The sequence below is a fragment of the Salmo salar genome, chromosome ssa25 (assembly GCF_905237065.1).
Source record: "Salmo salar chromosome ssa25, Ssal_v3.1, whole genome shotgun sequence".
In the NCBI taxonomy this organism is placed as follows: Eukaryota; Metazoa; Chordata; class Actinopteri; order Salmoniformes; family Salmonidae; genus Salmo; species Salmo salar.
In genome coordinates, this window is record NC_059466.1 from 12,488,905 (window position 1) to 12,513,513 (window position 24,609).

Consider the following 24,609-nt stretch of genomic DNA (forward strand, 5'->3'; position numbering starts at 1 on the left):
AGCAATTCGACCATGAAGGCCTGATTTCACACAGCTGGTTGATAGAATGCCAAGAGTGTGCAAAGCTGTCATAAAGGCAAAGGGTGGCTACTTTGAAGAATATCAAATATATTTCAATTTTGTTGAACATTTGTCCCCCATTTAATATTTTTTTTTTTTTTTTACATGATTCCAAATGTGTTATTTCATAGTTTTGATGTCTTCACTATTGTTCTACAATGTAGAAAATGGTAAAAATAAAGAAAAACCCTGGAATGAGTAGGTGTCAACTTTTGACGTGTGTGTGTGTGTGTGTGTGTGTATATACACACAGTTGAAGTCGGAGGTTTACATACACCTTAGCCAAATACATTTAAACTCAGTTGTTCACAATTCCTGAGTTTTAATCCTAGTAAAAAATCCCTGTTTTAGGTCAGTTAGGATCATCCTTTATTTTAAGAATGTGAAAGGTCAGAATAATAGTGGAGAATTATTTATTTCAGCTTTTATTTATTTTATCACATTCCCAGTGGGTCAGAAGTTTACATACACTCAATTAGTATTTGGTAGGATTGCCTTAATGCTTAAACAATGTAAACTTGGGTCAAATGTTTCGGGTAGCCTTCCACAAGCTTCCCACAATAAGATGGGGGGGGCTCCTTGCTCGCACACGCTTTTTCAGTTCTGCCCACAAATTTTCTATGGGATTGAGGTCAGGGCTTTGTGATGGCCACTCCAATACCTTGACTTTGTTGTCCTTAAGCCATTTTGCCACAACTTTGGAAGTATGCTTGGGGTCATTGTCCATTTGGAAGACCCATTGGCGACCAAGCTTTAACTTCCTGACTGATGTCTTGAGATGCTGCTTCAATATATCCACATCATTTTCCGTCCTCATGATGCCATCTATTTTGTGAAGTGCACCAGTCCCTCCTGCAGCAAAGCACTCTCACAACATGATGCTGCCACCCCCGTGCTTCACGGTTGGGATGGTGTTCTTCGGCTTGCAAGCCTCCCCCTTTTTCCTCCAAACATAACGATGGTCGTTATGGCCAAACAGCTCTTTTTTTGTTTCATCAGACCAGAGGACATTTCTCCAAAAATTACGATCTTTGTCCCCAGTTGCAAACCGTAGTCTGGCTTTTTTAATGGTGGTTTTGGAGCAGTGGCTTCTTCCTTGCTGAGCGGCCTTTCAGGTTTTGGAGCAGTGGCTTCTTCCTTGCTGAGCGGCCTTTCAGGTTATGTTGATATGGGACTCGTTTTACTGTGGATATGGATACTTTTGTACCTGTTTACTCCAGCATCTTCACAGGGTCCTTTGCTGTTGTTCTGGGATTGATTTGCACTTTTCGCACCAAAGTATGTTCATCTCTAGGAGACAGAACGCGTCTCCTTCCTCAGTGGTATGACGGCTGCGTGGTCCCATGGTGGTTATACTTGGGTACTATTGTTTGTACAGATGAATGTGGTACCTTCAGGCATTTGGAAATTTCTCCCAAGGATGAACCAGACTTGTGGAGGTCTACAATATTTTTTCCCTGAGGTCTTGGCTGATTTCTTTTGATTTTCCATTCATGTCAAGCAGAGGCACTGAGTTTGAAGGTAGGCCTTGAAATACATCCACAGGTACACCTCCAATTGACTCAAATGATGTAAATTAGCCTATCAGAAGCTTCTAAAGCCATGATATCATTTTCTAGAATTTTCCAGTCAGTCAACCTAGTGTATGTAAACTTCTAACCCACTGGAATTGTGATACAGTGAAATAATCTGTCTGTAAACAATTGTTGGAAAAATTACTTGTGTCATGCACAAAGAAGATGTCCTAACCGACTTGCCAAAACTATAGTTTGTTAACAAGAAATGTGTGGAGTGGTTGAAAAATGAGTTTTAATGACTCCAACATAAGTGTATGTAAACTTCCGACATCAACTGTATATGTATATACACTGCTCAAAAAAATAAAGGGAACGCTTAAACAACACAATGTAACTCCAAGTCAATCACACTTATGTGAAATCAAACTGTCCACACAAGTGGCTCAGGTAGTGCAGCTCATCCAGGATGGCACATCAATGCGAGCTGTGGCAAGAAGGTTTGCTGTGTCTGTCAGCGTAGTGTCCAGAGCATGGAGGCGCTACCAGGAGACAGGCCAGTACATCAGGAGACGTGGAGGAGGCCGTAGGAGGGCAACAACCCAGCAGCAGGACCGCTACCTCCGCCTTTGTGCAAGGAGGAGCAGGAGGAGCACTGCCAGAGCCCTGCAAAATGACCTCCAGCAGGCCACAAATGTGCATGTGTCTGCTCAAACGGTCAGAAACAGACTCCATGAGGGTGGTATGAGGGCCCGACGTCCACAGGTGGGGGTTGTGCTTACAGCTCAACACCGTGCAGGACGTTTGGCATTTGCCAGAGAACACCAAGATTGGCAAATTCGCCACTGGCGCCCTGTGCTCTTCACAGATGAAAGCAGGTTCACACTGAGCATGTGACAGACGTGACAGAGTCTGGAGACGCCGTGGAGAACGTTCTGCTGCCTGCAACATCCTCCAGCATGACCGGTTTGGCGGTGGGTCAGTCATGGTGTGGGGTGGCATTTCTTTGGGGGGTCGCACAGCCCTCCATGTGCTCGCCAGAGGTAGCCTGACTGCCATTAGGTACCGAGATGAGATCCTCAGACCCCTTGTGAGACCATATGCTGGTGAGGTTGGCCCTGGGTTCCTCCTAATGCAAGACAATGCTAGACCTCATGTGGCTGGAGTGTGTCAGCAGTTCCTGCAAGAGGAAGGCATTGATGCTATGGACTGGCCCGCCCGTTCCCCAGACCCGAATCCAATTGAGCACATCTGGGACATCATGTCTCGCTCCATCCACCAACGCCACGTTGCACCACAGACTGTCCAGGAGTTGGCGGATGCTTTAGTCCAGGTCTGGGAGGAGATCCCTCAGGAGACCATCCGCCACCTCATCAGGAGCATGCCCAGGCGTTGTAGGGAGGTCATACAGGCACGTGGAGGCCACACACACTACTGAGCCTCATTTTGACTTGTTTTAAGGACATTACATCAAAGTTGGATCAGCCTGTAGTGTGGTTTTCCACTTTCATTTTGAGTGTGACTCCAAATCCAGACCTCCATGGGTTGATTAATTGGATTTCCATTGATTATTTTTGTGTGATTTTGTTGTCAGCACATTCAACTATGTAAAGAAAAAAGTAGTTAATAAGATTATTTCATTCATTCAGATCTAGGATGTGTTATTTTAGTGTTCCCTTTATTTTTTTTAGCAGTATATTTCAAGAGAAGGGGCAAAAAGAGGTGTGTGTGTGTGTGTGTGTGTGTGCATTGCCTATTTTTGCCCTCTTGTATCTTTGAAGTGAGGTAAATCTCAGTAGAATTCATGTCATTGTACTGGGAGATTTTCAAAGAAAATTGTGTGACATGAAATTGTCTCTGCAGGGGGTGGGTGTGTGTGGGTGCTCTAGGGCCTAGGCCATGTTGTAAAGTATTTGAGGCTCCCTTTAACTTGTTTGTGTATAACACATGCTTTAAAACCAAATTACATCAGCTACTGTAGTTATGCTTAGTTTTTGACTGCTGACTATAGTCTATCTGCTTTGTCTCTGTAATAGTTTGGGCTGGGGCTTTCAGAATATGTCACAGACAACTACTTGGTCAAAAATATATGTTGCAGTCTTGATAAATGTTTTATTTGGCCCGACGTAGAATTCTAATTCATGTCTGTTATTTTTTTGGGGGGTTGTTTATCAGCGGTGAAATATGGTATCGACAATGCTTAGTGAAGTCAGAAAAGGCAGCCAGAGACAATATATCACTTTTATTTAGCGAAGTCAATATGCTATTTGAAAGAGGCAATTAAGCATTGTAGGTGTTTGGGGACATTGCCATGGGTACTTTGTGCTGTGTAATGGAGGTCTGGTTCCCTACAAGCTCTTTATTGCACATGGCCAAGGCATCAATCAGTAGTGTTCTAGTGGAGTTAATTATGCCCTTTGTTTTCTGCCCTCATGCCGGCTTAAGAAGTCCAGAGGAACCAATGATTGGGGGGCCAAGAGTTTTAATGTAATGTTATACTTGGACCAGTATAACCCATTTATTAGGCCTTCTGCATATTGTACTATCAGCTTTAGTTTTTGCCATGTGGCTGAAGTAGACTTGTACGAGGGTTGCTGGTCCAATTATCAAATACAGCATATACACGATTATTAATGAAATATATCTAAAATGTGGTAAAAGTAAAAATCCCTTACCTAATTTCGTAGTCAAAGTAAGGGGAGCACCACATTGTGGTAGGCTTTCGTTCCAAATTCTGTGAGTAGCTAGCTCGAGTCCGCTCACAACTCTCTATTTGAGCAGTTTGATTTCCCAGGCTTTATGTTTGAATACCGAGCAATCAGCATCTGAACTGCTGCTCTGCTGAGACTGCCTGCCTCTGAAGTTCAGGCTAATGTATAATTATATCTGAGCTCTGGTTTTCCCTTCCACGTTTTTTTGTTTTTTGTTCAACACTTGTGACTTGGTTAATTTGGGTGTCAATCAGTCTTATGAAGCCTTCTTCTCCACAGTTCTTCTCTTCCCTCGTGTTGACTGATGCTATAATGGGTATTATTACCCTAATCCACGTTGCATTCAGTCTCGTGACCAGAAGGGTTGTCTACTGTTTGTAGATGGGGAAATGGGAGATGAAGGAATGTGTCTGTCTGACAATCTGTTCCATTTTCTTTTCTCTGCTCCCTGGGGAAGATGCCATGCGTGGCAGGGGCCACAGGTCAGTTGTCATGAGAAACTGAAAAGTGATGAAGTAATTTGTCTCTACAGTGGATTTCTTTTGAAGGTGCAGTCAAACGTGATTTTCCTGTGTTTTATGTATTGTACAACAGCTGATAAAACTAACACTTTAAAACCATTTTTTTTTTCTCAGACAGTCCTAGCAAAAGTCTTGCTTGAGAAATAGTTTATTGCTAAATAGCAGTTTGTAAACTTTTTTTTTATGGATATCTATTACATTAAGGTACTTAATTGTTACCCAGAAATGATTTGATATTGATCTAAAAACGTCTTCATTGTGCCTTTTTTAAAGACATGTTCCGGAACTTTGGCCACTACTAAGAATTGTTGAAACCTCCAGCTTTGGGCCAGATGTGTCCGTATAGTTCATACCTGCATAATCTATAAGCAGATTTACAGTTTTTCTGGAAACTGCTGCGATATTTTCCCCCACGTGGGCCCAGGGCCCTAACAATTTGAGTTGTACCCAATGAGCTTCATCCCTTCACCAGTTGAGTGACAGCAAGATGCGCACACACAGCAGAGAGCGAGAGATGTGGTACACATATGCACAAACAGTCCTATGAAAAAGTTTGGGCACCCCTGACAATTTCCATGCATCAAAACAAAATTAGACAGGTGCATAAATTTTGGCACCCCAATAGAAAAATCACATCAATATTTAGTAGAGCCTCCATTTGCTAAAATAACAGCCTCTAGACGCTTCCTATAGCCTCTAATGAGTGTGTGGATTCTGGATGAAGGTATTTTGGACCATTCCTCCTTACAAAACATCTCCAGATCAGTTAGGTTTGATGGTTGCCGAGCATGGACAGCCCGCTTCAAATCATCCCACAGATTCTCAATGATATTCAGGTCTGGGGACTGGGATGGCCATTCCAGAACATTGTACTTGTTCCTCTGCATCAATGCCCGCGTAGATTTCGAGCAGTGTTTTGGGTCGTTGTCTTGTTGAAATATCCAGCCCCGGCGTAACTTCAACTTTGTGACTGATTCTTCAACATTATTCCCAAGAATCTGCTGATATTGAGTGGAATCTATGCGACCCTCAACTTTAACAAGATTCCCAGTACCGGCACTGGCCACACAGCCCCACAGCATGATGGATCCCCCACCAAATTTTACTGTGGGTAGCAAGTGTTTTTCTTGGAACGCTGTGTTCTTTTGCCACCATGCATAACGTCCCTTGTTATGACCAAATTACTCAATCTTTGTTTCATCAGTCCACAGCACCTTATTCCGAAATGAAGCTGGCTTGTCCAAATGTGCGTTTGCATACCTCAAGCGACTCTGTTTGTGGCGTGTGTGCAGAAAAGGCTTCTTCCGCATCACTCTCCCATACAGCATCTCCTTGTGCAAAGTGCGCTGAATTGTTGAACGATGCACAGTGACACCATCTGCAGCAAGATGATTTGGAGGTGGTCTGTGGGCTGTTTTTGACCGTTCTCACCATCCTTCGCCTCTCCGATTGTATTTTTCTTGGATAGCCACTTCTGGCCTTAACAAGAACTGTGCCTGTGGTCTTCCATTTCCTCACTATGTTCCTCACAGTGGACACTGACAGCTTACATCTCTGCGATAGCTTTTTGTAGCCTTCCTCTAAACCATAATTTTGAACAATCTTTGTTTTCAGGTCATTTGAGAGTTGTTTTGAGGCCCCCATGTTGCCACTCTTCAGAGGAGAGTCAAAGAGAACAACAACTTGCAATTGGCCACCTTAAATACCTTTTCTCATGATTTGGATGCACTTGTCTATGAAGTTCAAGGCTTAATGAGCTCACCAAACCAATTGTGTGTTCCAATTAATCAGTGCTAAGTAGTTACAGGTATTCAAATCAACAGAATGACAAGGGTGCCCAAATTTTTGCATAGCCTATTTTTCACATCTGATTTAATTTCATTCAACTTAATATTGCTACACTAAAAATCTTTGTCTGGACAATACCCCAGTACTCAGCTTTTATTAGAAAATGAATGGCATGCCTCTGTGATCATTTTCTGTGACGACAGAGTAAATTTATTATGCAGCCTCACAGGGGTGCCCAAACTTTTTAATACGACTGTATGTGACGTAGTACGCAATTTTAGGGGATCACTTTTGGCTTGTGTGCTACTTTCAGAACTACTGGCAAAAAAGTATACAGAAGTACCGGAGAATCTCTTTTAAAGAGGCTTCTGCAGCCAGATAAAGTATCATGCAGAGGATTTGAAAGTCACCGATTGATGTCTAGACCGGGGTTGAATGGCGGGAACCCGGTTACTGACATTTACCGCCCAAAACCACTCCCTTTTCCCAGGATAAATAACTGTAAAAGCGGTAAATTATAATAAATTATTTATATGAATAGCATGACGGGAAATGGAACTGTTTTTAAATTAAATGCGATATGTAAATCTGGATTCTCTACAGCTTTCACTCTGGTCACTGCATGATGAATCATCAACGCTCAAGGTGGGGACCGACAGCCCATCTCAGTATGTAGGCCTTTCATCCCATGGTAACGTTTTATTTGATTCTATTGTGACAGGTAGACCTTTTAATTTGCTGCAGCATAGCCTATGCTAATGTGATATAAAGAACGGATGCACGTTTAATTTACACATTTCCATCTGGCTTTCGGGGGTCACCTTATTTTTTTATTGTAAAGATGTTATTTATTGCAGCTGCAGAGATTTAAAACACTCCTATATCATTGCTTTAAATACGTACGCGAGCGAACAGTTTCGCAGTCCTTCTCTCCATCAATTCCATTCAAATTGCATCCAAAATAGATCTTCTTCAAGATTGATATATATATGTGTATATGTGTGTGTGTGTGTGTGTGTGTGTGTGTGTATATGTATGTATGTCCTAGCCTAACTCTTTCAGGTAATACATTCAATGCAGTATTAGCCTTTATATTTAGCTAATTAATGATGGGTTATGCCTAATAAGCTTCTAATTTATAGCTTCTCTCTCTTGCGCAATACGCACACACCTGTGTACCGCTGGCCTCTCCTTAAAAATGCTACTTAGCTCTTCTACTCCAATGCAGGAAAATCTAGACTAGAATAGCTTGCTGGACATAACTGTTTAAATATTTCTTATACCAATAGACTATTTGAAGAGGGACCCAAGCTCTTGTTTGCTGAATGTTAAATACGGCAGCCAAATGAACTCGTGGGTACTTTGAAAGAAGGCTATAGCAGTTATTTATTCCGACCCATAACCATTCAATCCTCATGAAAAGAAGTGAAAGCTTTGTCCATCTCATTATAGTCCTATATTATCCAAGCATGTCATTAAAATGATGAAGACGAGTACAATGAAATTTTACTTCATTTAACTGTTGAAAGCGAGGAAGGACTGAAGCAACACTAGAGAAAGAGGAGGTAAGCTAATAACATTAGGGGGAATATTATGATATATGTAAACCAAATTCGCTAGCCTATACTTGTAACTTTAGGCCGCATGTGCTGCACCAGAATTGCATGTTCTCTCCTTGCTTTATCATGGTATGAATGAGGTTTGTAATTCCAGTCTGTGTAATCCAATGAAGTACAGTAATACAGTTCACACTCAAAGATTAGCTTACTAGAGCTTTTTTCATAACTTTACCCAAGAGAGCATAGCTACATCTCTGTACTTATGTTTTTCTGTTGTGTGTAATGTGCAGTAGCCTATATATCATATAGCCTATGTATTGGATAGGGCTCATTTAAATGTATTTAATCAGGCTCCGGTTGTATCAGGCTTGAGTTTTCTAATCAAATCCACACAGGCCTACAGTGGCTTGCGAGAGTATTCGCCCCCTTGGTAATTTTCCTATTTTGTTGCCTTACAACCTGGAATTAAACATTTTTTTGGGGTGGGGGGGGCATTTGTATCATTTGATTTACACAACATGCCTACCACTTTGAAGATGCAAAAAATTTTTAGGGGTGAAAAAACAAATGAGACAAAAAAACAGAACCTGAGCGTGCATAACTATTCACCCCCCCCCCGTCCCCCCAAAGTCAATACTTTGTAGAGCCACCTTTTGCAGCAATTACAGCTGCAAGTATCTTGGGGTACGTCTCTATAAGCTTGCTTGGCACATCTAGCCACTGGGATTTTTGCCCTTTCTTCAAGGCAAAACTGCTCCAGATCCTTCAAGTTGGATGGGTTCCATACGTGTACAGCAATCTTTAAGTCATACCGCAGATTCTCAATTGGATTGAGGTCTGGGCTTTGACTAGGCCATTCCAAGATATTTAAATGTTATGCTTAGGGTCATTGTCCTGCTGGAAGGTGAACCTCCGTCCCAGTCTGTTGCCACCACTATGCTTCATTGTGGGGATGTTGTTCTTGGGGTGATGTTGGGTTTGCACCAAACATAGTGTTTTCCTTGATGGCCAAAAAGCTCAATTTTAGTCTAATCTGACCAGAGTACCTTCTTCCATATGTTTGGGGAGTCTCCCACATGCCTTTTGGCAAACACCAAATGTGTTTGCTTATTTTTTTTTTTTAAGCAATGGCTTTTTTCTGGACACACTTCCATAAAGCCCAGCTCTGTGAAGTGTATGTCTTAAAGTGGTCCTATGGACAGATACTCCAATCTCCGCTGTGGCACTTTGCAGCTCCTTCAGGGTTATATTTGGTCTCTTTGTTGCCTCTCTGATTAATGCCCTCCTTGCCTGGTCTGTGAGTTTTGGTGGGCGTCCCTCTCTTGCCAGGTTTGTTGTGGTGCCATATCCTTTCAATTTTTTAATAATGGATTTAATGTTTCTCTGTGGGATGTTCAATGTTTCAGATAAAACATTTTATAATCCAACCCTGATCTGTACTTCTCCACAACTTTGTCCCTGACCTGTTTTGAGAGCTCCTTGGTCTTCATGATGCCGCTTGCTTGCGCCTTGCTTAGTGGTGTTGCAGACTCTGGGGCCTTTCAGAACAGGCGTGTGTTATCTATCTAGAGATCATGAGACACTTAGATTACACACAGATGGACTTTATTTAACTAATTATGTGACTTCTGAAGGTAATTGGTTGCACCAGATATTCTTTAGTGGCTTCATAGCAAAGTGGGTAAAGACATATGCACGCACCACTTTGCCGTTTTGAATTTCTTTATATTTTTTGAAACAAGTTTTTTTTTTTTCATTTCACTTCACCAATTTGGACAATTTTGTGTATGTCCATTACATGAAATATGAATAAATATCCATTTAAATTACAGATTGTAGTGCAACAAAATAGGAAAAATGCCAAGGGTGGTGAATACTTTTGCAAGGCACTGTATTTACAGTACATCTGGAAAGTATTCAGACCCCTTGGTTATACCACATTTTGTTACATTACAGCCTTATTCTAAAATGTATTAAATCATTTCCCCCCCTCAGTCTACACACAATACCCCATAATGACATAGCAAAAACAGGTTTTTGCAAATGTATTAAAAATGTAAAACTGAAATATCACATTTACATAAGTTTTCAGTCCCTTTACTCAGTACTTTGTTGAAGCACCTTTGGCAGCGATTTCAGCCTTGCGTCTTCTTTAGTATGACGCTACAAGCTTGGTACACCTGTATTTGTGGAGTTTCTCCCATTCCTCTCTGCAGATCCTCTCAAGCTCTGTCAGGTTGGATGGGGAGTGTCACTGCACAGCTATTTTCAGGTTTATCCAGAAATGTTCAATCGGGTTCGGGCTCTGGATAGGCCACTGTAGAACATTGAGACTTGTCCCGAAGCCACTCCTGCATTGTCTTGGCTGTGTGCTTAGGGTTGTTGTCCTGTTGGAAGGTGAACCCTCGCCCCAGTCTGAGAACCTGCTCCAGAGCGCTCAGGACTTCATCAAGGATCTCTCTGTACTTTGCTCTGTTCATCTTTCCCTCAATCCTGACTAGTCTCCCAGTAGCTGCCGCTGGAAAACATCCCCACAGCATGATGCTGCCACCACCGTGCTTCACCGTAGGGATGGTGCCAGGTTTCCTACAGATGTGTCAATTGGAATTCAGGGCAAAGAGTTCAATCTTAGTTACATCGGACCAGAGAATCTTGTTTCTCATGGTCTGAAAGTCCTTCAGGTGCCTTTTGGCAAACTCCAAGCGAGCTGTCATGCCATTTTTATTGAGGATTGGCTTCCCGTCTGGCCACTCTACAATAAAGGCCTGATTGGTGGAGTGCTGCAGAGATGGCTGTCCTTCTGGAAGGTTCTCCCATCTCCACAGAGGAGCTCTGTCAGAGGGACCGTCGGGTTCTTGGTCACCTCCCTAACCAAGGCCATTTTCCTCTGATTTCTAGAGGAAGAGTCTTGGTGGTTCCAAACTTCTTCCATTGAAGAATGTTGGAGGCCACTGTGTTCTTGGGGACCTTCAATGCCGCAGGCAGTTTTTGGTACCATTTCCCAGATCTGTGCCTTGACATAATCCTGTCTAGGAGCTCTATGGACAATTCCTTAGACCTCATGGCTTGGGTTTTGCTCTGACATGCACTGTCAACTGTGGGACCTTTTTATATAGACAGGTGTGTCTTTCCAAATCATGTCCAGTCAACATAATTAACCTCAGGTGGACACCAATAAAGTTGTAGAAACATCTCAAGGATGATCAAGGGAAACACGATACGCCTGAGCTGAATTCGAGTCTCATAGCCAAGGGTCTGAATACTTATGTAAATAACGTATTTCTGTTTTTTAGTTTTAATACATTTTGCCAAAAAATTATAAAAACCAGTTTTTCGTTATTGGGTATTGTGTGTAGATTGATTAAATCGTTTTTGTTCCCCCTCAATTTTAGAATAAAGCTGTATCGTAACTGTGGAAAAATTCAAGGGGTCCCAACTTTCCAATTGCACTGTATATGCTTTTGAATGATACTTCCGGTTTTGGCGGGAAATACCGGGTTACCTGGGAGAAAAATGATTTTATTCATGGTATGGAACATTTTGGTAAAATCCTGGGAAAATATTAACCCCTAGTCCTGACCATTACATCTTCTCCACTGATCTGCTAGACTACTTTTCAACCTTTTTTTTTTCATTTGAACCCCTTCCCACCACATTGACCGTTCCCTGCTGCGGTACAGACACAATTCTGCTGCTCGATTGCTTGGAAGAGTGACTGGAATATGAGGTCACTGACTGGACTACTAGACCATGTGACCTGGTTGGTGTTGGCGGGAGTCCGGGTGGGGTCATGCGAAGCGGTTTCTTGCAGAGCTGGAGATGCTGTGGATTTTAATGATTCGGAAATAGGATTTGGATTTGTCTTGTCAAGGCTGCTTAGCCGAGCAACCAGTTGATAGCTGGTTAATAACGTTTTACAGATGCTCGTTGTTTTGCTGATTCCTTGACCTTGCTTGCACTTCCAGCTCTAGTTTATATCCTGTGCCCAGTAGGTGGTGGGGAGGGGTCAGATTAGCCCAGTGTTTTGGCCAGAAGAAATGGATAACCTGACTATGGGTCAGTTGTCTCTCTGTGTGTGTGTGTGCCTGTGTTTTCTGCCTGTGCAATGGGGGGATGTCATCTAGTGTAAGGGCTGTTTGAAGAGAGAGCGGACCAAAATGCAGCGGAGTCAGTGTTCATCATATTTAATTATAAAATGGAACACTATACAAATACAAAATAAGAAACTGACAGCCAACAGTCCTGTCAGGTGAAACACTGAACAGAAACAATTACCCACAAAACCCCAATGGAAAAATATGCACTTATGTGTGACTCCCAATCAACCACAACGAATTTCAGCTGTGCCTGATTGGGAGCCACACACGGCCCAAAACAAAGAAATACAAAAACATAGAAAAAGAACATAGAACGCCCACCCAATGTAACACCCTGGCCTAACCAAAATAAAGAACAAAAAATCGCTCTCTATGGCCAGGGCGTTACATCTAGGGAAAGCTCCATACTCCAGACAGATTTTAATGTTGTGATGGTGTGTTTTGACTCTCACACAGGCGCAATAATCCTCCCTAAATATTGACACTGAAGTCCCACTGGAAGTTCTAGTAGTGTGTCTGTCTGTCTTATTGACCGTGTTTGTCTTGGGCATAGCCAGAGGAAATGACCAGGTTCATAATGACATGGGCCCATCTTTTTGTTCTGAGTGCCTTAACCTGGATCCTGTGAAGTCCTGGTAGTGTCCTGAAGGCATTATCCTAATTACGGTCTTTAAAGCAGCGCTGATTGCGTTCGACTCCCTTTGCTTCTTGGTTACTTGGCAGGCAGCCTCCTAGCTTTACTTTGAAACTACCAGATGCCAAACAACCCTACAGAGACCTGATGCATGGGAGCTTTTCACAAGCCTCCAGTTCATAAAGCTTTTTTCTTTTCTTTTCTTTTCTCGCATCTCGTTTTGAAGGAGAACAACGGAGGTAATCCTGAAGAACTTACCGGGGCAGCAGCGCTGCTCTAACTTCGTAGCAGTAGTAGTAGTAGTAGTAGTAGTAGTAGTAGTATCATCAGGGAATTTCAGTAAGCTAATATACAAATCACAATTTTCTTTTTTTTTCTTTAGGCGGCCGTAGATTTGGTTTGTGGAAGCATATTGGTTTTCTGTGTGTGTGTTTTCCAACTTAGATTTTCTGCAGAAGGAAATGTGTCATGACGTATCTTATTGCATCATTTCTGTCTTACTGTTTATCAGTCTGAGAATCTGTGTTTTAGAAGAATTATGTTGCATGTTGTCTGTAAAAAAATGTAATACTATGTCATACTATCCAGTGAGCTCCATGAAGAGACCATTCCATACTTTGTGACAAAAGCACACTTGTTTTTCTCAATGACTGGGATATGCCTGCTGAATAGCGTTCTTTTTTTAATCGTTTCAGAGTACTGTGTATATAAAGAATATCAACAGAACTTAGTGAGCCTTGACTACTATTTTTTTTGCTCTTGTTTTTGTAACCATCTTGACTTGGCAAGGAAGAGCACACTCAATCTGGAACTGTGATGCTCTAGATTCCTGTCTCTGCTCCATGTTATGGGAACTAAAGGCAAGAGACTCCTTGAGACAAAATAGTAACTCTATAACATCTAGGAAAACATTTTTTTTGTTCCTCCCTGCTACATTACAAAGTGTGTATATATTGTGAGGCGCAAAGGCTATGACCCTGCTACCAGCATGCTTGTAATACTAATATCCCCTGTCTGCCACCCAATAACCCACATGTGATCCGATCTGCTTCGACCTTGAAATACCCAGAACACCACGGGTTCAGATATTGTCCAGACTATCTCGGGGACCTCCCAGACTGTCTAGTTGTCCCCGGATAGGAGCTTCCCATCAGAGCCTATGTCTACTGTAAACAGCCCAATGGAGCGCCTCTGGCTGGCTGGCAGCCTGCGTTAAATGATTCCTGTACTGGGGTTGTGGTGTGTATGCACATCCAGTGCAGTACTGTACTCCGTAGACTCAATAATGCATGGCATTGTTGCCATAATACGCCAGCAGGACGAATCCACCAATCACCAGCTGACTGCCATAATGAATAAGGCATATAAAAAGAGACAGTTCCACAGAGGTCTTATTGAGTTATGCTGGTAGGGTTGGACTTCTGGCTGTTTTTAAATAAGGACATGGTTTAATGACGCTCCCCCGTAGCCAATATCCAGACTGCGATTTGGCGTAGAGGAGATTTGAGACGGACTCAAAATCAAATCAAAGTTTATTGGTTGCGTACACGGATTTACAGATCTTATCGCAGGTGCAGTGAAAGCCTTGTGTGTCTAGCTCCAACACTGTAGTAATACCGAGCAATAAAAATAAAAAAAACAATTCCGCACACAATCCGAAGAAATAATAAAGAAATTTAAGAAATAGACTTACCATTACCTCAGACGCTATCAGCATCCCAAATGGCACCCTATTCCCTATTTAGTATACTACTTTTGATCAGAGCCCGTGGAGCACTTTAGTGTACTATATAGGGCACTTGACTATCTATTGCACTATATAGGGTGTAATTTGGGTTCCATACCTCCAACATGCTCCCGTTCTGTCTAGGCCACACTGGGACTGGATCAACTCTAGCTTTCAGACCAGATGACAGCAGCAGTGGAGGATTGAAGAAGCAGTAAAAGTCCTTGTGACATCCCCGTTTCCCCAATGGCACCCTCTCATTATACCTCAGCCTGTTGTCTTATCTCAGCCTGACACCAATGCGGCAGCCCTGTGAGCCCTCAGCCCGGCTACGGCTCAGGTGCTTAAACAGGCTCCTTCACATAAACATTGATCAGAAACTGCCTCCCCATGCAGTCCTCTGGTGCTTGGCCTGTCACGAGGCCATAACTACTTTTACATTTCACTCCTGATGCCCAGGAGCGAGGGAAGAAGAAGAAGAACAAAGTATCTCCTCCGCACGCCTGCTGACGTGCGTTTTCCTCTGTCGTGCCGCTCTACGCTCTAGGAATTGTGGGATTTCTTGGAATTGCGGGAAAGTCCCGTTTCCTTTTTGGACTTGAAGATCTAGTGTGTTTTGGAGTTTTTTTTTTTTTATGAGTCTGTATACAGTCATCACTGAAGTTGTTTGTTGCCTCGGGGCCATATGGAATTGACTCAGTGTCGCTGACTGTCTTTGGATTGCTCCAGCTGGCATGGGTAGGTGTGTTTAGGTATGTGTATTAGTCTGCTGTTTTAGGAGGGAGCGGGAGAGAGAGAATATGTATCGTGGGTTCTGTACAAGCTTGTGTGTATTATTGCCTCTGTCTACTGTGGGGATGCCATTGGTTGGGTCATGTGTACGCAACTTAACACGCGTCCACGTGTATGTATCAGAGGAGTGTATTGAGTGACCAAAGCGTGTGTCTGTCTGCAGGAGGAATGCCAGCTCCTGAGCAGAGCCCAGCGACGGAGGAGGGGCTTCTGCTGACCGTCGGAGAGGGAGCCCAACTCCCCAACCGGAACATGGAGGCCGACAGCACCGCCAACAACATCCTGGCCTCCGTCAAAGAGCAGGTACAGGAAGCTCCATAGCACCTATCTTACTGTTTCACTGCCCAAATACCTTTTTTTATTTTTATTTTTTTATTATTTTTTTTGTCACACCTGTATCGTTCCCTGCCAAGCAGGTACACTAACCTCTGTTACAGCGCTCATTGTATCGCCGCTCGATAAGATAGACATGCTGTACTTTATCTCTGCGCTCTTACACAACCACACTGTATGAACACTGTCACTATCTGGTTAAGCTACTGAAGGGCCGGCCCCGATTTCACTGTAGAAAATGCCTTCTCAAGAGGTTGTGGTTTTTACATTGACATTTTCACCTGACTTTCTTTGCGATGAGAGGCTGTATTTACTTTTTGGGGACGCAGAGAGAAATGCTCTGACCTTTGACAGGTGGTCCTGGCTGACGGTAGGTTGGAAATGGTGACTAAGTTGTGCCCGGCCGTGCAGTGCGTTCACAATCGAGAGATCTATGTAGTAGGAACAGAGCGACGAGCCATCTGTATGACACGCTCTGACTCACACCCCTCGCTCCATCCATGGCAGCGCTCCACACTCCCGTTGTTTACCCAAGTCAACAGGAAGGCAGGTTCTATTGGAGAGCACCTGCCGATGTCATTTCCTTCCCCCCCTTAGTGCTCCTCTGTTCTGCCGCTCCTCCTTGGCGTCAGTCAGGACAGGCAGGCAGTAAGTCAGTCGGGAGAGAGAGTGAGAAAGCGAGGGGTGAGACATGCCTTTAAAGGAATTCTTGTTTGGGATTGGGGAGAGTAAGTTAAGCCGTCCTCACAGAGTTTTTAAAGGTAGTTGGAGAGACTGGAGTTGACGAGCGACGAAAGGAAGGCGGGTGCCTCAAGGATGTCAGTCGTTGCTGGGGTAGTAGTTATTTGCCTGGCTGTGCACGAGTCTTTCCTGTGATTGTGGGGAAGCAGACTTGGAGGGATCCTGCCTGCTGTAAACATGCTAGCCTGCACCTGTGGACAATCTTATGATGACACCTTGCCTGGTGAGTCCATACGCAAGAAACTCCCCCCCTCTTTTTTTCTCTTAAAACTTCTCCCTGTACTTCTTCACCCCACTCTGCCCAATGCCCAAACAAGGACAGGCTGGTCATGATTTCTTTGATTGCGTTTGCTGTTAATTTGCAGTGGTGCCTCCTGCTCCTGACTGGTAATGAACCAGAGAGGGTTTGGTGTTAATATGAGGGTTTTTGGGCCGTCAGGCTGGAGGTGCTGGTTATTACTGGAGTTGCATCTCAAATGGCACCCTATTGCTTAAGTATTGCACTACTTTTGACTGAATTTGGGACACTGCCCGGCTTTGCTGCTCCCTCTTTAGTGCTCTGACTCGCCATCGGTGTGACACCTTCATAATCGCTCATCCCAGCCACCATTTCAGCTCATCCCAGCCACCATTTCAGCTCATCCCAGCCACCATTTCAGCTTATCCCAGCCTACTCTTTCACACTCGTCTCCCTCAGACTTTAAGAGGTTTCATCTCTCCTTACAACCTCAAGTTTTTCAAATGAACTTTACACGCTCTCTTTCTCTCTCATATTTATCATTGTGCAAAAAAATGTATTTAGCTGAAGGGGTTCCATCTAGAGTGGAATGGAACTGGAGACTGGAGGGAAGCCAAAGAATGTTACTCAGCCAGTCAACTTCCCCTTTTCTGTGAATTCAGCAATAATGAGAGAGCCCGAGTCTTTGAATGCCTTCTCTGCCACATTATTGCTGATGTTATCCCTGTGAATATGTAGTAAGCACTGGAGCGTGGTATTGTGGGCTTAAGACAATAACACAGTCATTATATGAAGTGAAACTTAGAAACCGTCTCTCTGCATACATCTGCGATCACTCTGTTTTTAGTTAGACACAGTGACTCCGGACAGGGAAACGTGAGCCTTTCTCTCGCAGCGAAAGCTCAGGCTACCATTTCTAAGTTAGTAAATGGAAAATGTGTGAGAGCGTGTGCGACGAGAAGGGTACTCCTCCTCCCGACGTGATGTGTATGGGGAAAGTTGGCTGACTGCGTTTAGCCCTCTGCTAGGGGATGTTGTACATGGCTGAAGGGTAGAATAATCCCCTGCAATAATGAAAAGCAGGAAAAGAGGAGGAAGTTGCTGTATGCTTTCATCCAGACTCCTCCTCCGGAGCAGCCTAGTTTATGATTTAATCACCGCATCCTGGCCTGGCCTTGGAGACACAGGGTGTAACCAAGTCAACAACCAGAGAGGAATTCTTCAAGCTGTAATGTAGCCTAGCCGTTTACAACTGGGCCTATTCGAAGCTGCTGGGGAAACCACTGTCTGATAAGGAAGGAGGATGGGGGGGGGACACAAAGGGAAGTCCCCTCTTCTAACTAGGTCCTGTTGGGGCCCGGCCTAGCCGCTAGTCTTCCATTAGTCCTGGTCTATGGGTCCTGGTCAAAGGTAGTGCATTACATGGGGAATGAGGTGCTATTTGGGATGCAGACCGTGCCTCAGTAGAGTGTCCCTCACTGAATACTGAGTGGTGTGGTGCCATTCACAAGAGACAAGGAGACAGTTGAGCTGAGGATGCATTCTAATGCCCCCTCCCTCCCGTCCCGTGATAATGAATATGAGGGGAAGGCAGGTCCACTAACGAGCTCTCCATTGATCACGCTGTGCCCCTGCATGCTTCCTGTGGGGTCTCCCAGGGGAGGGGTGAACACTAGCCAAGGAGGCCGCCAAAATGTGTCTGCTCGCGTTTCATCGTCTGGATCCTAATGTACACACACATCTTAGTCATGCTCGCTCCTCGGCTCCGTGCAAGATAGCGGCTGCCTGTCGACGGGGGGCAGAGAGCGGAAGGCACGTTCGGCGGTGCGCCTGACTACGTCGCTAGTGCCTCTCTGACAGCTCACCGGAAACCAGAATGTGAGCCGTATGGCTGGCTGCTTCTCACAGCCCGACGCGTCGGATTATTGACTTAACCCTTGAAATGTCACGAAGTCTCCCGTTTTTTTCGAAACAAACAAAGTCTGCTGGAAAACACTCCACTCTATGTGGAGGTTGTGTGTGGTGAGGTTAGAGGTCAGACCTGAATGGTCTTACCTCTTTGTAGTGGATCCAGGAGCGGTACGGTCATGTCTTGAATTAAAACCCAGCTAGCACATCAGCAGTGCACTAGCTACAGTGCATTCAGAAAGAATTTCAGACCAACATTTTTTACATATCAATCTACACACAATACCCAGTAATGACAAAGCGAAAACAGTTTTTTGGGAATGTATTAAAAAAAAGTAAACGGATACCTTATTTATGGAAGTATTCAGACCCTTGGTTATGAGATTTTGAATTTGAGCTCAGGTGCATCCTGTTTCCATTGATTATCCTTGACATGTTTCTACAACTTGATTGGAGTCCACCTGTTGTACATTCAATTGATTGGACTTGATTTGGAAAGGTGCACACCTGTCTATATAAGGTCCCACAGTTGACAGTGCATGTCAGAGCAAAAACCAAGCCATGAGGTCAAAGGAATTGTCCGTAGAGCTCCGAGACAGGATTGTGTCGTGGCACAAATCTGGGGAAGGGTACCAAAATATGTCTCCAGAATTAAAGGTCCCCAAGAACACAGTGGCCTCCATCATTCTTAAATGGAAGAAGTTTGGAACCACCAAGACTCTTCCTAGAGCTGGCCGCCCAGCCAAACTGAGCAATCGGGGGAGAAGGGCCTTGGTCAGGGAGGTGACCAAGAACCCGATGCTCACTCTGACTGAGCTTCAGAGTTCCTCTGTGGAAATGGGAGAACCTTCCAGAAGGACAACCATCTCTGCAGCACTCCACCAATCAGGCCTTTATGGTAAAGTTGCCAGACGGAAGCCACTCCTCAGTAAAAGGCACATGACAGCCCGCTTGGAGTTTGCCAAAAATTACCTAAAGTACTTAGACCATGGGAAACTAGATTCTCTGGACTGATGAACCCAAGATTGAACTATTTTGCCAGAATTTTTTTATTTAACCTTTTTTATTTATCTAGGCAAGTCAGGAACAAATTCTTATTTACAATGACGGCCTACCGAAAGACAGAACGCCTCCTGCGGGGACGGGGCACACATCACGACAAGAGACACAACACTACATAAAGAGAGACCTAAGACGGCAACACCACATGACAACATGGTAGCAGCACAAAACATGGTACAAACATTATTGGGCACAGACGACGGCAAGAAGGTAGAGACAACAATACATCACGCGAAGCAGCCACAACTGTCAGTAAGAGTGTCCATGATTGAGTCTTTTGAATGAAGAGATTTTGAGTTTTTTTGCAGCTCATTCCAGTCGCTAGCTGCAGTGAACTGAAAAGAGGAGCGACCCAGTGATGTGTGTGCTTTGGGGAACTTTAACAGAATGTGACTGGCAGAACGGGTGTTGTATGTGGAGGATGAGAGCTGCAGTAGAGATATCAGATAGGGAGGAGTGAGGCCTAAGAGGGTTTTATAAATAAGCATCAACCAGTGGGTCTTGCGATGAGTATACAGAGATGACCAGTTTACAGAGGAGTATAGAGTGCAGTCATGTGTCCTATAAGGAGCATTGGTGGAAATCTGATGGCCGAATGGTAAAGAACATCCTGCCGCTCGAGAGCACCCTTACCTGCCGATCTATAAATGATGTCTCCGTAATCTATCATGGGTAGGATGGTCATCTGAATCTAGGTTAGTTTGGCAGCTGGGGTGAAAGAGGAGCCATTACATTAGAGGAAACCAATTCTAGATTTAACTTTAGCCTTTAGCTTTGATATGTGCTGAGAGAAAGACAGTGTACCTGTCTAGCCATACTCCCAAGTACTTGTATGCGGTGACTACCTCAAGCTCAAAACCCTCAGAGGTAGTAATAACACCTGTGGGGAGAGGGGAATTCTTCCTACCAACCCACATGATCTTTGTTTTTGGAGGCGTTCAGAACTAGATTAAGGGCAGAGAAAGCTTGTTTGACACTAACAAAGCTTTGTTGTAGAGCGTTTAACTTAAAATCTGGGGAGGGGCCAGTTGAGTATAAGACTGTTTCATCTGCATCTAAATGGATGAGAGAGCTTCCTGTTGATGTAAATTAAGAAGAGTGTGTGGGGCCTAGGCTCATGAATGCCAAGTGTCACATCTGAAGGAAACCTGGCTCCATTCCTACGGTGAAGCATGGTGTTGGCAGCATCATACTGTGGGGATGTTTTCCAGCGGCAGCTACTGGGATCAAGGGAAAGATGAACAGAGCAATGTACAGAGAGATCCTTGATGAAAACCTGCTCCAGAGTGCTCGGGACCTCAGGCTGGGGTAAAGGTTCACCTTCCAACAGGACAACGACCGTGAGCACACAGCCAAGACAATGCAGGAGCGGCTTTGGGACAAGTCTCTGAATGTCCTAGAGTGGCCCAGCCAGATCCCGTACTTGAACCCGATCAACCATCTCTGGCGAGACCTGCAAATAGCTGTGCAGCGACGCTCCCCATCCAACCTGACAGAGCTTGAGAGGATCTGCAGAGAGGAATGGGAGAGACTCCCCAAATACAGGTGTGCCAAGCTTGTAGTGTCATACCCAAGGAGACTTGAGGCTGTAATCACTGCCAAAAGTGCTTCAACAAAGTATTGAGTAAAGGGTCTGAATACTTATGTAAATGTGATATTTCAGTTTTACATTTGCTAACATTTCTAAAAACGTGTTTTTGCTTTGTCGTGTGCGTGTGTGTGTGTGTGTGTGTGTGTGTGTGTGTGTGTGTGTGTGTGTGTGTGTGTGTGTGTGTGTGTGTGTGTGTGTGTGTGTGTGTGTGTGTGTGTGTGTGTGTGTGTGTGTGTGTGTGTGTGTGTGTGTGTGTGTGTGTGTGTGTGTGTGTGATTGATAAAAAAATATTTGATCCATTTTGGAATAAGGTTGTAATGTAACAATGTGGAAAAAGTCAAGGGGTCTGAATATTTTCTGAATGCGCTGTATATTGGGAATAGGGTGCCATTTGGGACTTAGACTACCCACTATGGTTCGCTGACAACACCACTTCACACACAGGAAATATTAGCCGGTGTTAATACGCCATCAGTCCAACTACAAATCCCATCTCTGATGCACACCCCTCGATCGCTATCGGCTCACACGCAACCTTCTGATAGGGCTGTAACTCTGAACTGTGCGTGTGGCTGCTAGCCTGCTAACTGTGGTCAACAGTGGTTACATAACAGCTGGCAGGAGAGCTCTTGTCCATTTCACACAGAGCTTCTTCCCTCAGGTCAACTCGACTGAAACCGCTAATCACACTCTGTGTTTGCATCCCAAATGGCACCTTATTCCCTTTTATAGTACCCTACTTTTGACCAGAGAGTCGTGCACTATAAAGGGAAAAGGGTGCCATTCGGGACACAGCCTGTGACTCGGGGGTTTAGACAATCGGGAGCTGGGCTTAAGCTCTTTGTTTATTAAATAAGGAAACCAAGAACCCCCCCCCCTTCCCCTTCCGTCCATCCCACTATCCTTCCCTATGTCCAGGTCCAGTTCCATTACTCTTCGGGGACGTTGCATGTGTTTACTGTGATAAGAGGATAAGTGCTTTCTCCCTTCGGTGATCGTGAGTGGAAGATTTCACTTCAGTCCACCATGGTTGTTTCACTCATGTGGTGGAAATGACAGAACTGGTCTGGGTTATTCATTAGCGCACACCATTTTAAAATGAAAAAGGAACAGTTGTTTCTTATTGGACAAGTTCATATACATCTTTTCCATGTTTCAGTCCATTTTCTTCCATTTGTTGCCTAGTGAATACAACCCTGGTCTCATGTGTTGATGTTTCGATGCTGCTCTCTCGGCCTTGCCAGTCCTTGGGCAGAGTGCCCCTGGTGAACAGTTGTAATGTGCCCAGGCATGCCTAACGGCACCACTGAGACTGGCAGAATGGGCCTCTCAGCCATGGCACCACATGATTTCCCAACTCATCGCTTCTTAGAAAACACAGCCGTGGAATGTTCCTACTTTGCTTTGTTAGAGTCCATTACACATGAAGAATCTGTCTGCTCAATTGCTTTCTCTGGCTGACCAGGGCACACTTGTTATGACCCTGCTTATGTCTGGCTCAGCCTCACACACGAACACAGACAGACAGACAGACAGACAGACAGACAGACAGACAGACAGACAGACAGACAGACAGACAGACACGGCCTTTCCTCAGCAACTGGTATGTGTTGTAGTAAAACACTTCTCAGGGGGGTGACCTTGCTGTGTGTGTGCTCAATTTCATTGCTTCTTAAGCATTGAAAAGCAGGCTGACAAATTGCCCTCTTGAGATAACAAAGCAATGCTTCCTCCATTCTTTATTCTGGTAAAATGCTCCAAGTGATCTCTGTAAGGACTTTTCTTACTAGAAGCCGGAGAAGTTAAAGAAACATCATAAGTTGGCAATTGACGAAAAGGCAGGATTTGTCTTTCTACATCTGCTGCTGGTGAAAAACTGGCGAAAGGTTAAAATTGCACTGCTGGCAGACGAGGTTCCGCCTCTGGAGGTGAACAAAGGCCTCTAATTAGAATCGATTGGTGTTTTTTCTCCACTAGCTAGCCAGCTCCGGGTCTTATCTCCTCTTTCCTCCCTGATACTGTTGCTGCTGTGACACAGGAGAAATCTGGAAGCATAAGCGTTCCCGCCTCAATTATAATCACAAAGCCCATCTCTTTGCAATTTTCCTATGAGACTGGAGAGAATTAAATGAAATCAAATTGTATTTGTCACTGTTAGTCGACAACAGGTGTAGACTAACAGTGAAATGCTTACTTACGGGCCCTTCTCAACAATGCATATTTAAAAATAAGATAATAGAGAAGAAGGGGATGGAGAGTGCTGAATGCTGTTCATTGACTACAGCTCAGCATTCAACACCATAGTACCCTCCAAGCTCATCATCAAGCTTGAGGCCCTGGGTCTCAACCCATCCCTGTGCAACTGGGTCCTGGACTTTCTGATGGGCTGCCCCCAGGTGTTGAAGGTAGGGAGCAACATCTCCACAAGGGTGTGCGCGCTCAGCCCTCTGTTGTACTCCCTGTTCACCCACGACTGCGTGGCCATGCACGCCTCCAACTCAATCATCAAGTTTGCAGACGACACAACAGTAGTAGCCTTGATCACCAACAACGACGAGACAGCCTACAGGGAGGAGCACTCAGAATGTGGTCTCAGGAAAACAACCTCACTCGATGTCAACAAAACAAAGGAGATGATCGTGGACTTCAGGAAACAGCAGAGGGAGCACCCCCCTATCCATATCGAAGGATCTGCAGTGGAGAAGGTGGAAAGTTTTAAGTTCCTCGGTGTACACATCACAGACAAACTGAAATGGTCCACCCACATAGACAGTGTGGTGAAGAAGGCGCAACCTGTTGGGCTGTATCACAGCCTGGTACGGCAACTGCACCGCCCTCAACCGCAAGGCTCTCCAGAGGATGGTACGGTCTGCACAACGCATCACCTAGGGCAAACTACCTGCCCTCCATGACACCTACAGCACCCGATGTCACAGGAAGGCCAAAAAGATAATCAAGGACAACAACCACCCGAGCCACTGCCTGTTCAGAACGCTATCATCCAGAAGGCGAGGTCAGTACAGGTGCTGAGACCAAGAGATTGAAAAACAGCTTCTATCTCAAGGCCATCAGACTGCTAATCAGCCATCACTAACTCAGAGAGGCTGCTGCCCACACTGAGACCCGATCACCGGACAACGTAGAGCTAGCGGGATTTTCCATGCACCTCTGGTAAGACGAGGGGTGGGGTGTCTTTTTGTCAATAACAGCTGGTGCGCGATGTCTACTATTAAAGAAGTCTCGAGGTATTGCTCACCTGAGGTAGACTACCTTATGATAAGCTGCAGACCGCATTATCTACCAAGAGTTCTCAGCTGTATTATTCGTAGCCGTC

At 44.5% G+C, this 24,609-nt stretch overlaps 1 protein-coding gene across 9 annotated transcripts in view; it reads left to right on the forward strand.

Moving 5' to 3' along the window:
- Positions 1–24,609, forward strand: part of LOC106586174 (plakophilin-4) — a 132,651-nt gene that overhangs the window by 20,973 nt on the left and 87,069 nt on the right. For 8 of the 9 annotated variants that reach the window (XM_014173115.2, XM_014173116.2, XM_014173120.2 and 5 more), the window contains exon 2: positions 15,566–15,705. In XM_014173115.2, coding sequence (XP_014028590.1) covers positions 15,571–15,705 — 135 coding nt within the window. In that variant the 5' untranslated portion in view covers positions 15,566–15,570. Of the gene's footprint in view, positions 1–15,565; positions 15,706–16,390; positions 16,700–24,609 lie in introns of those variants that run through there. The other variant, XM_014173119.2, reaches the window with a different exon arrangement.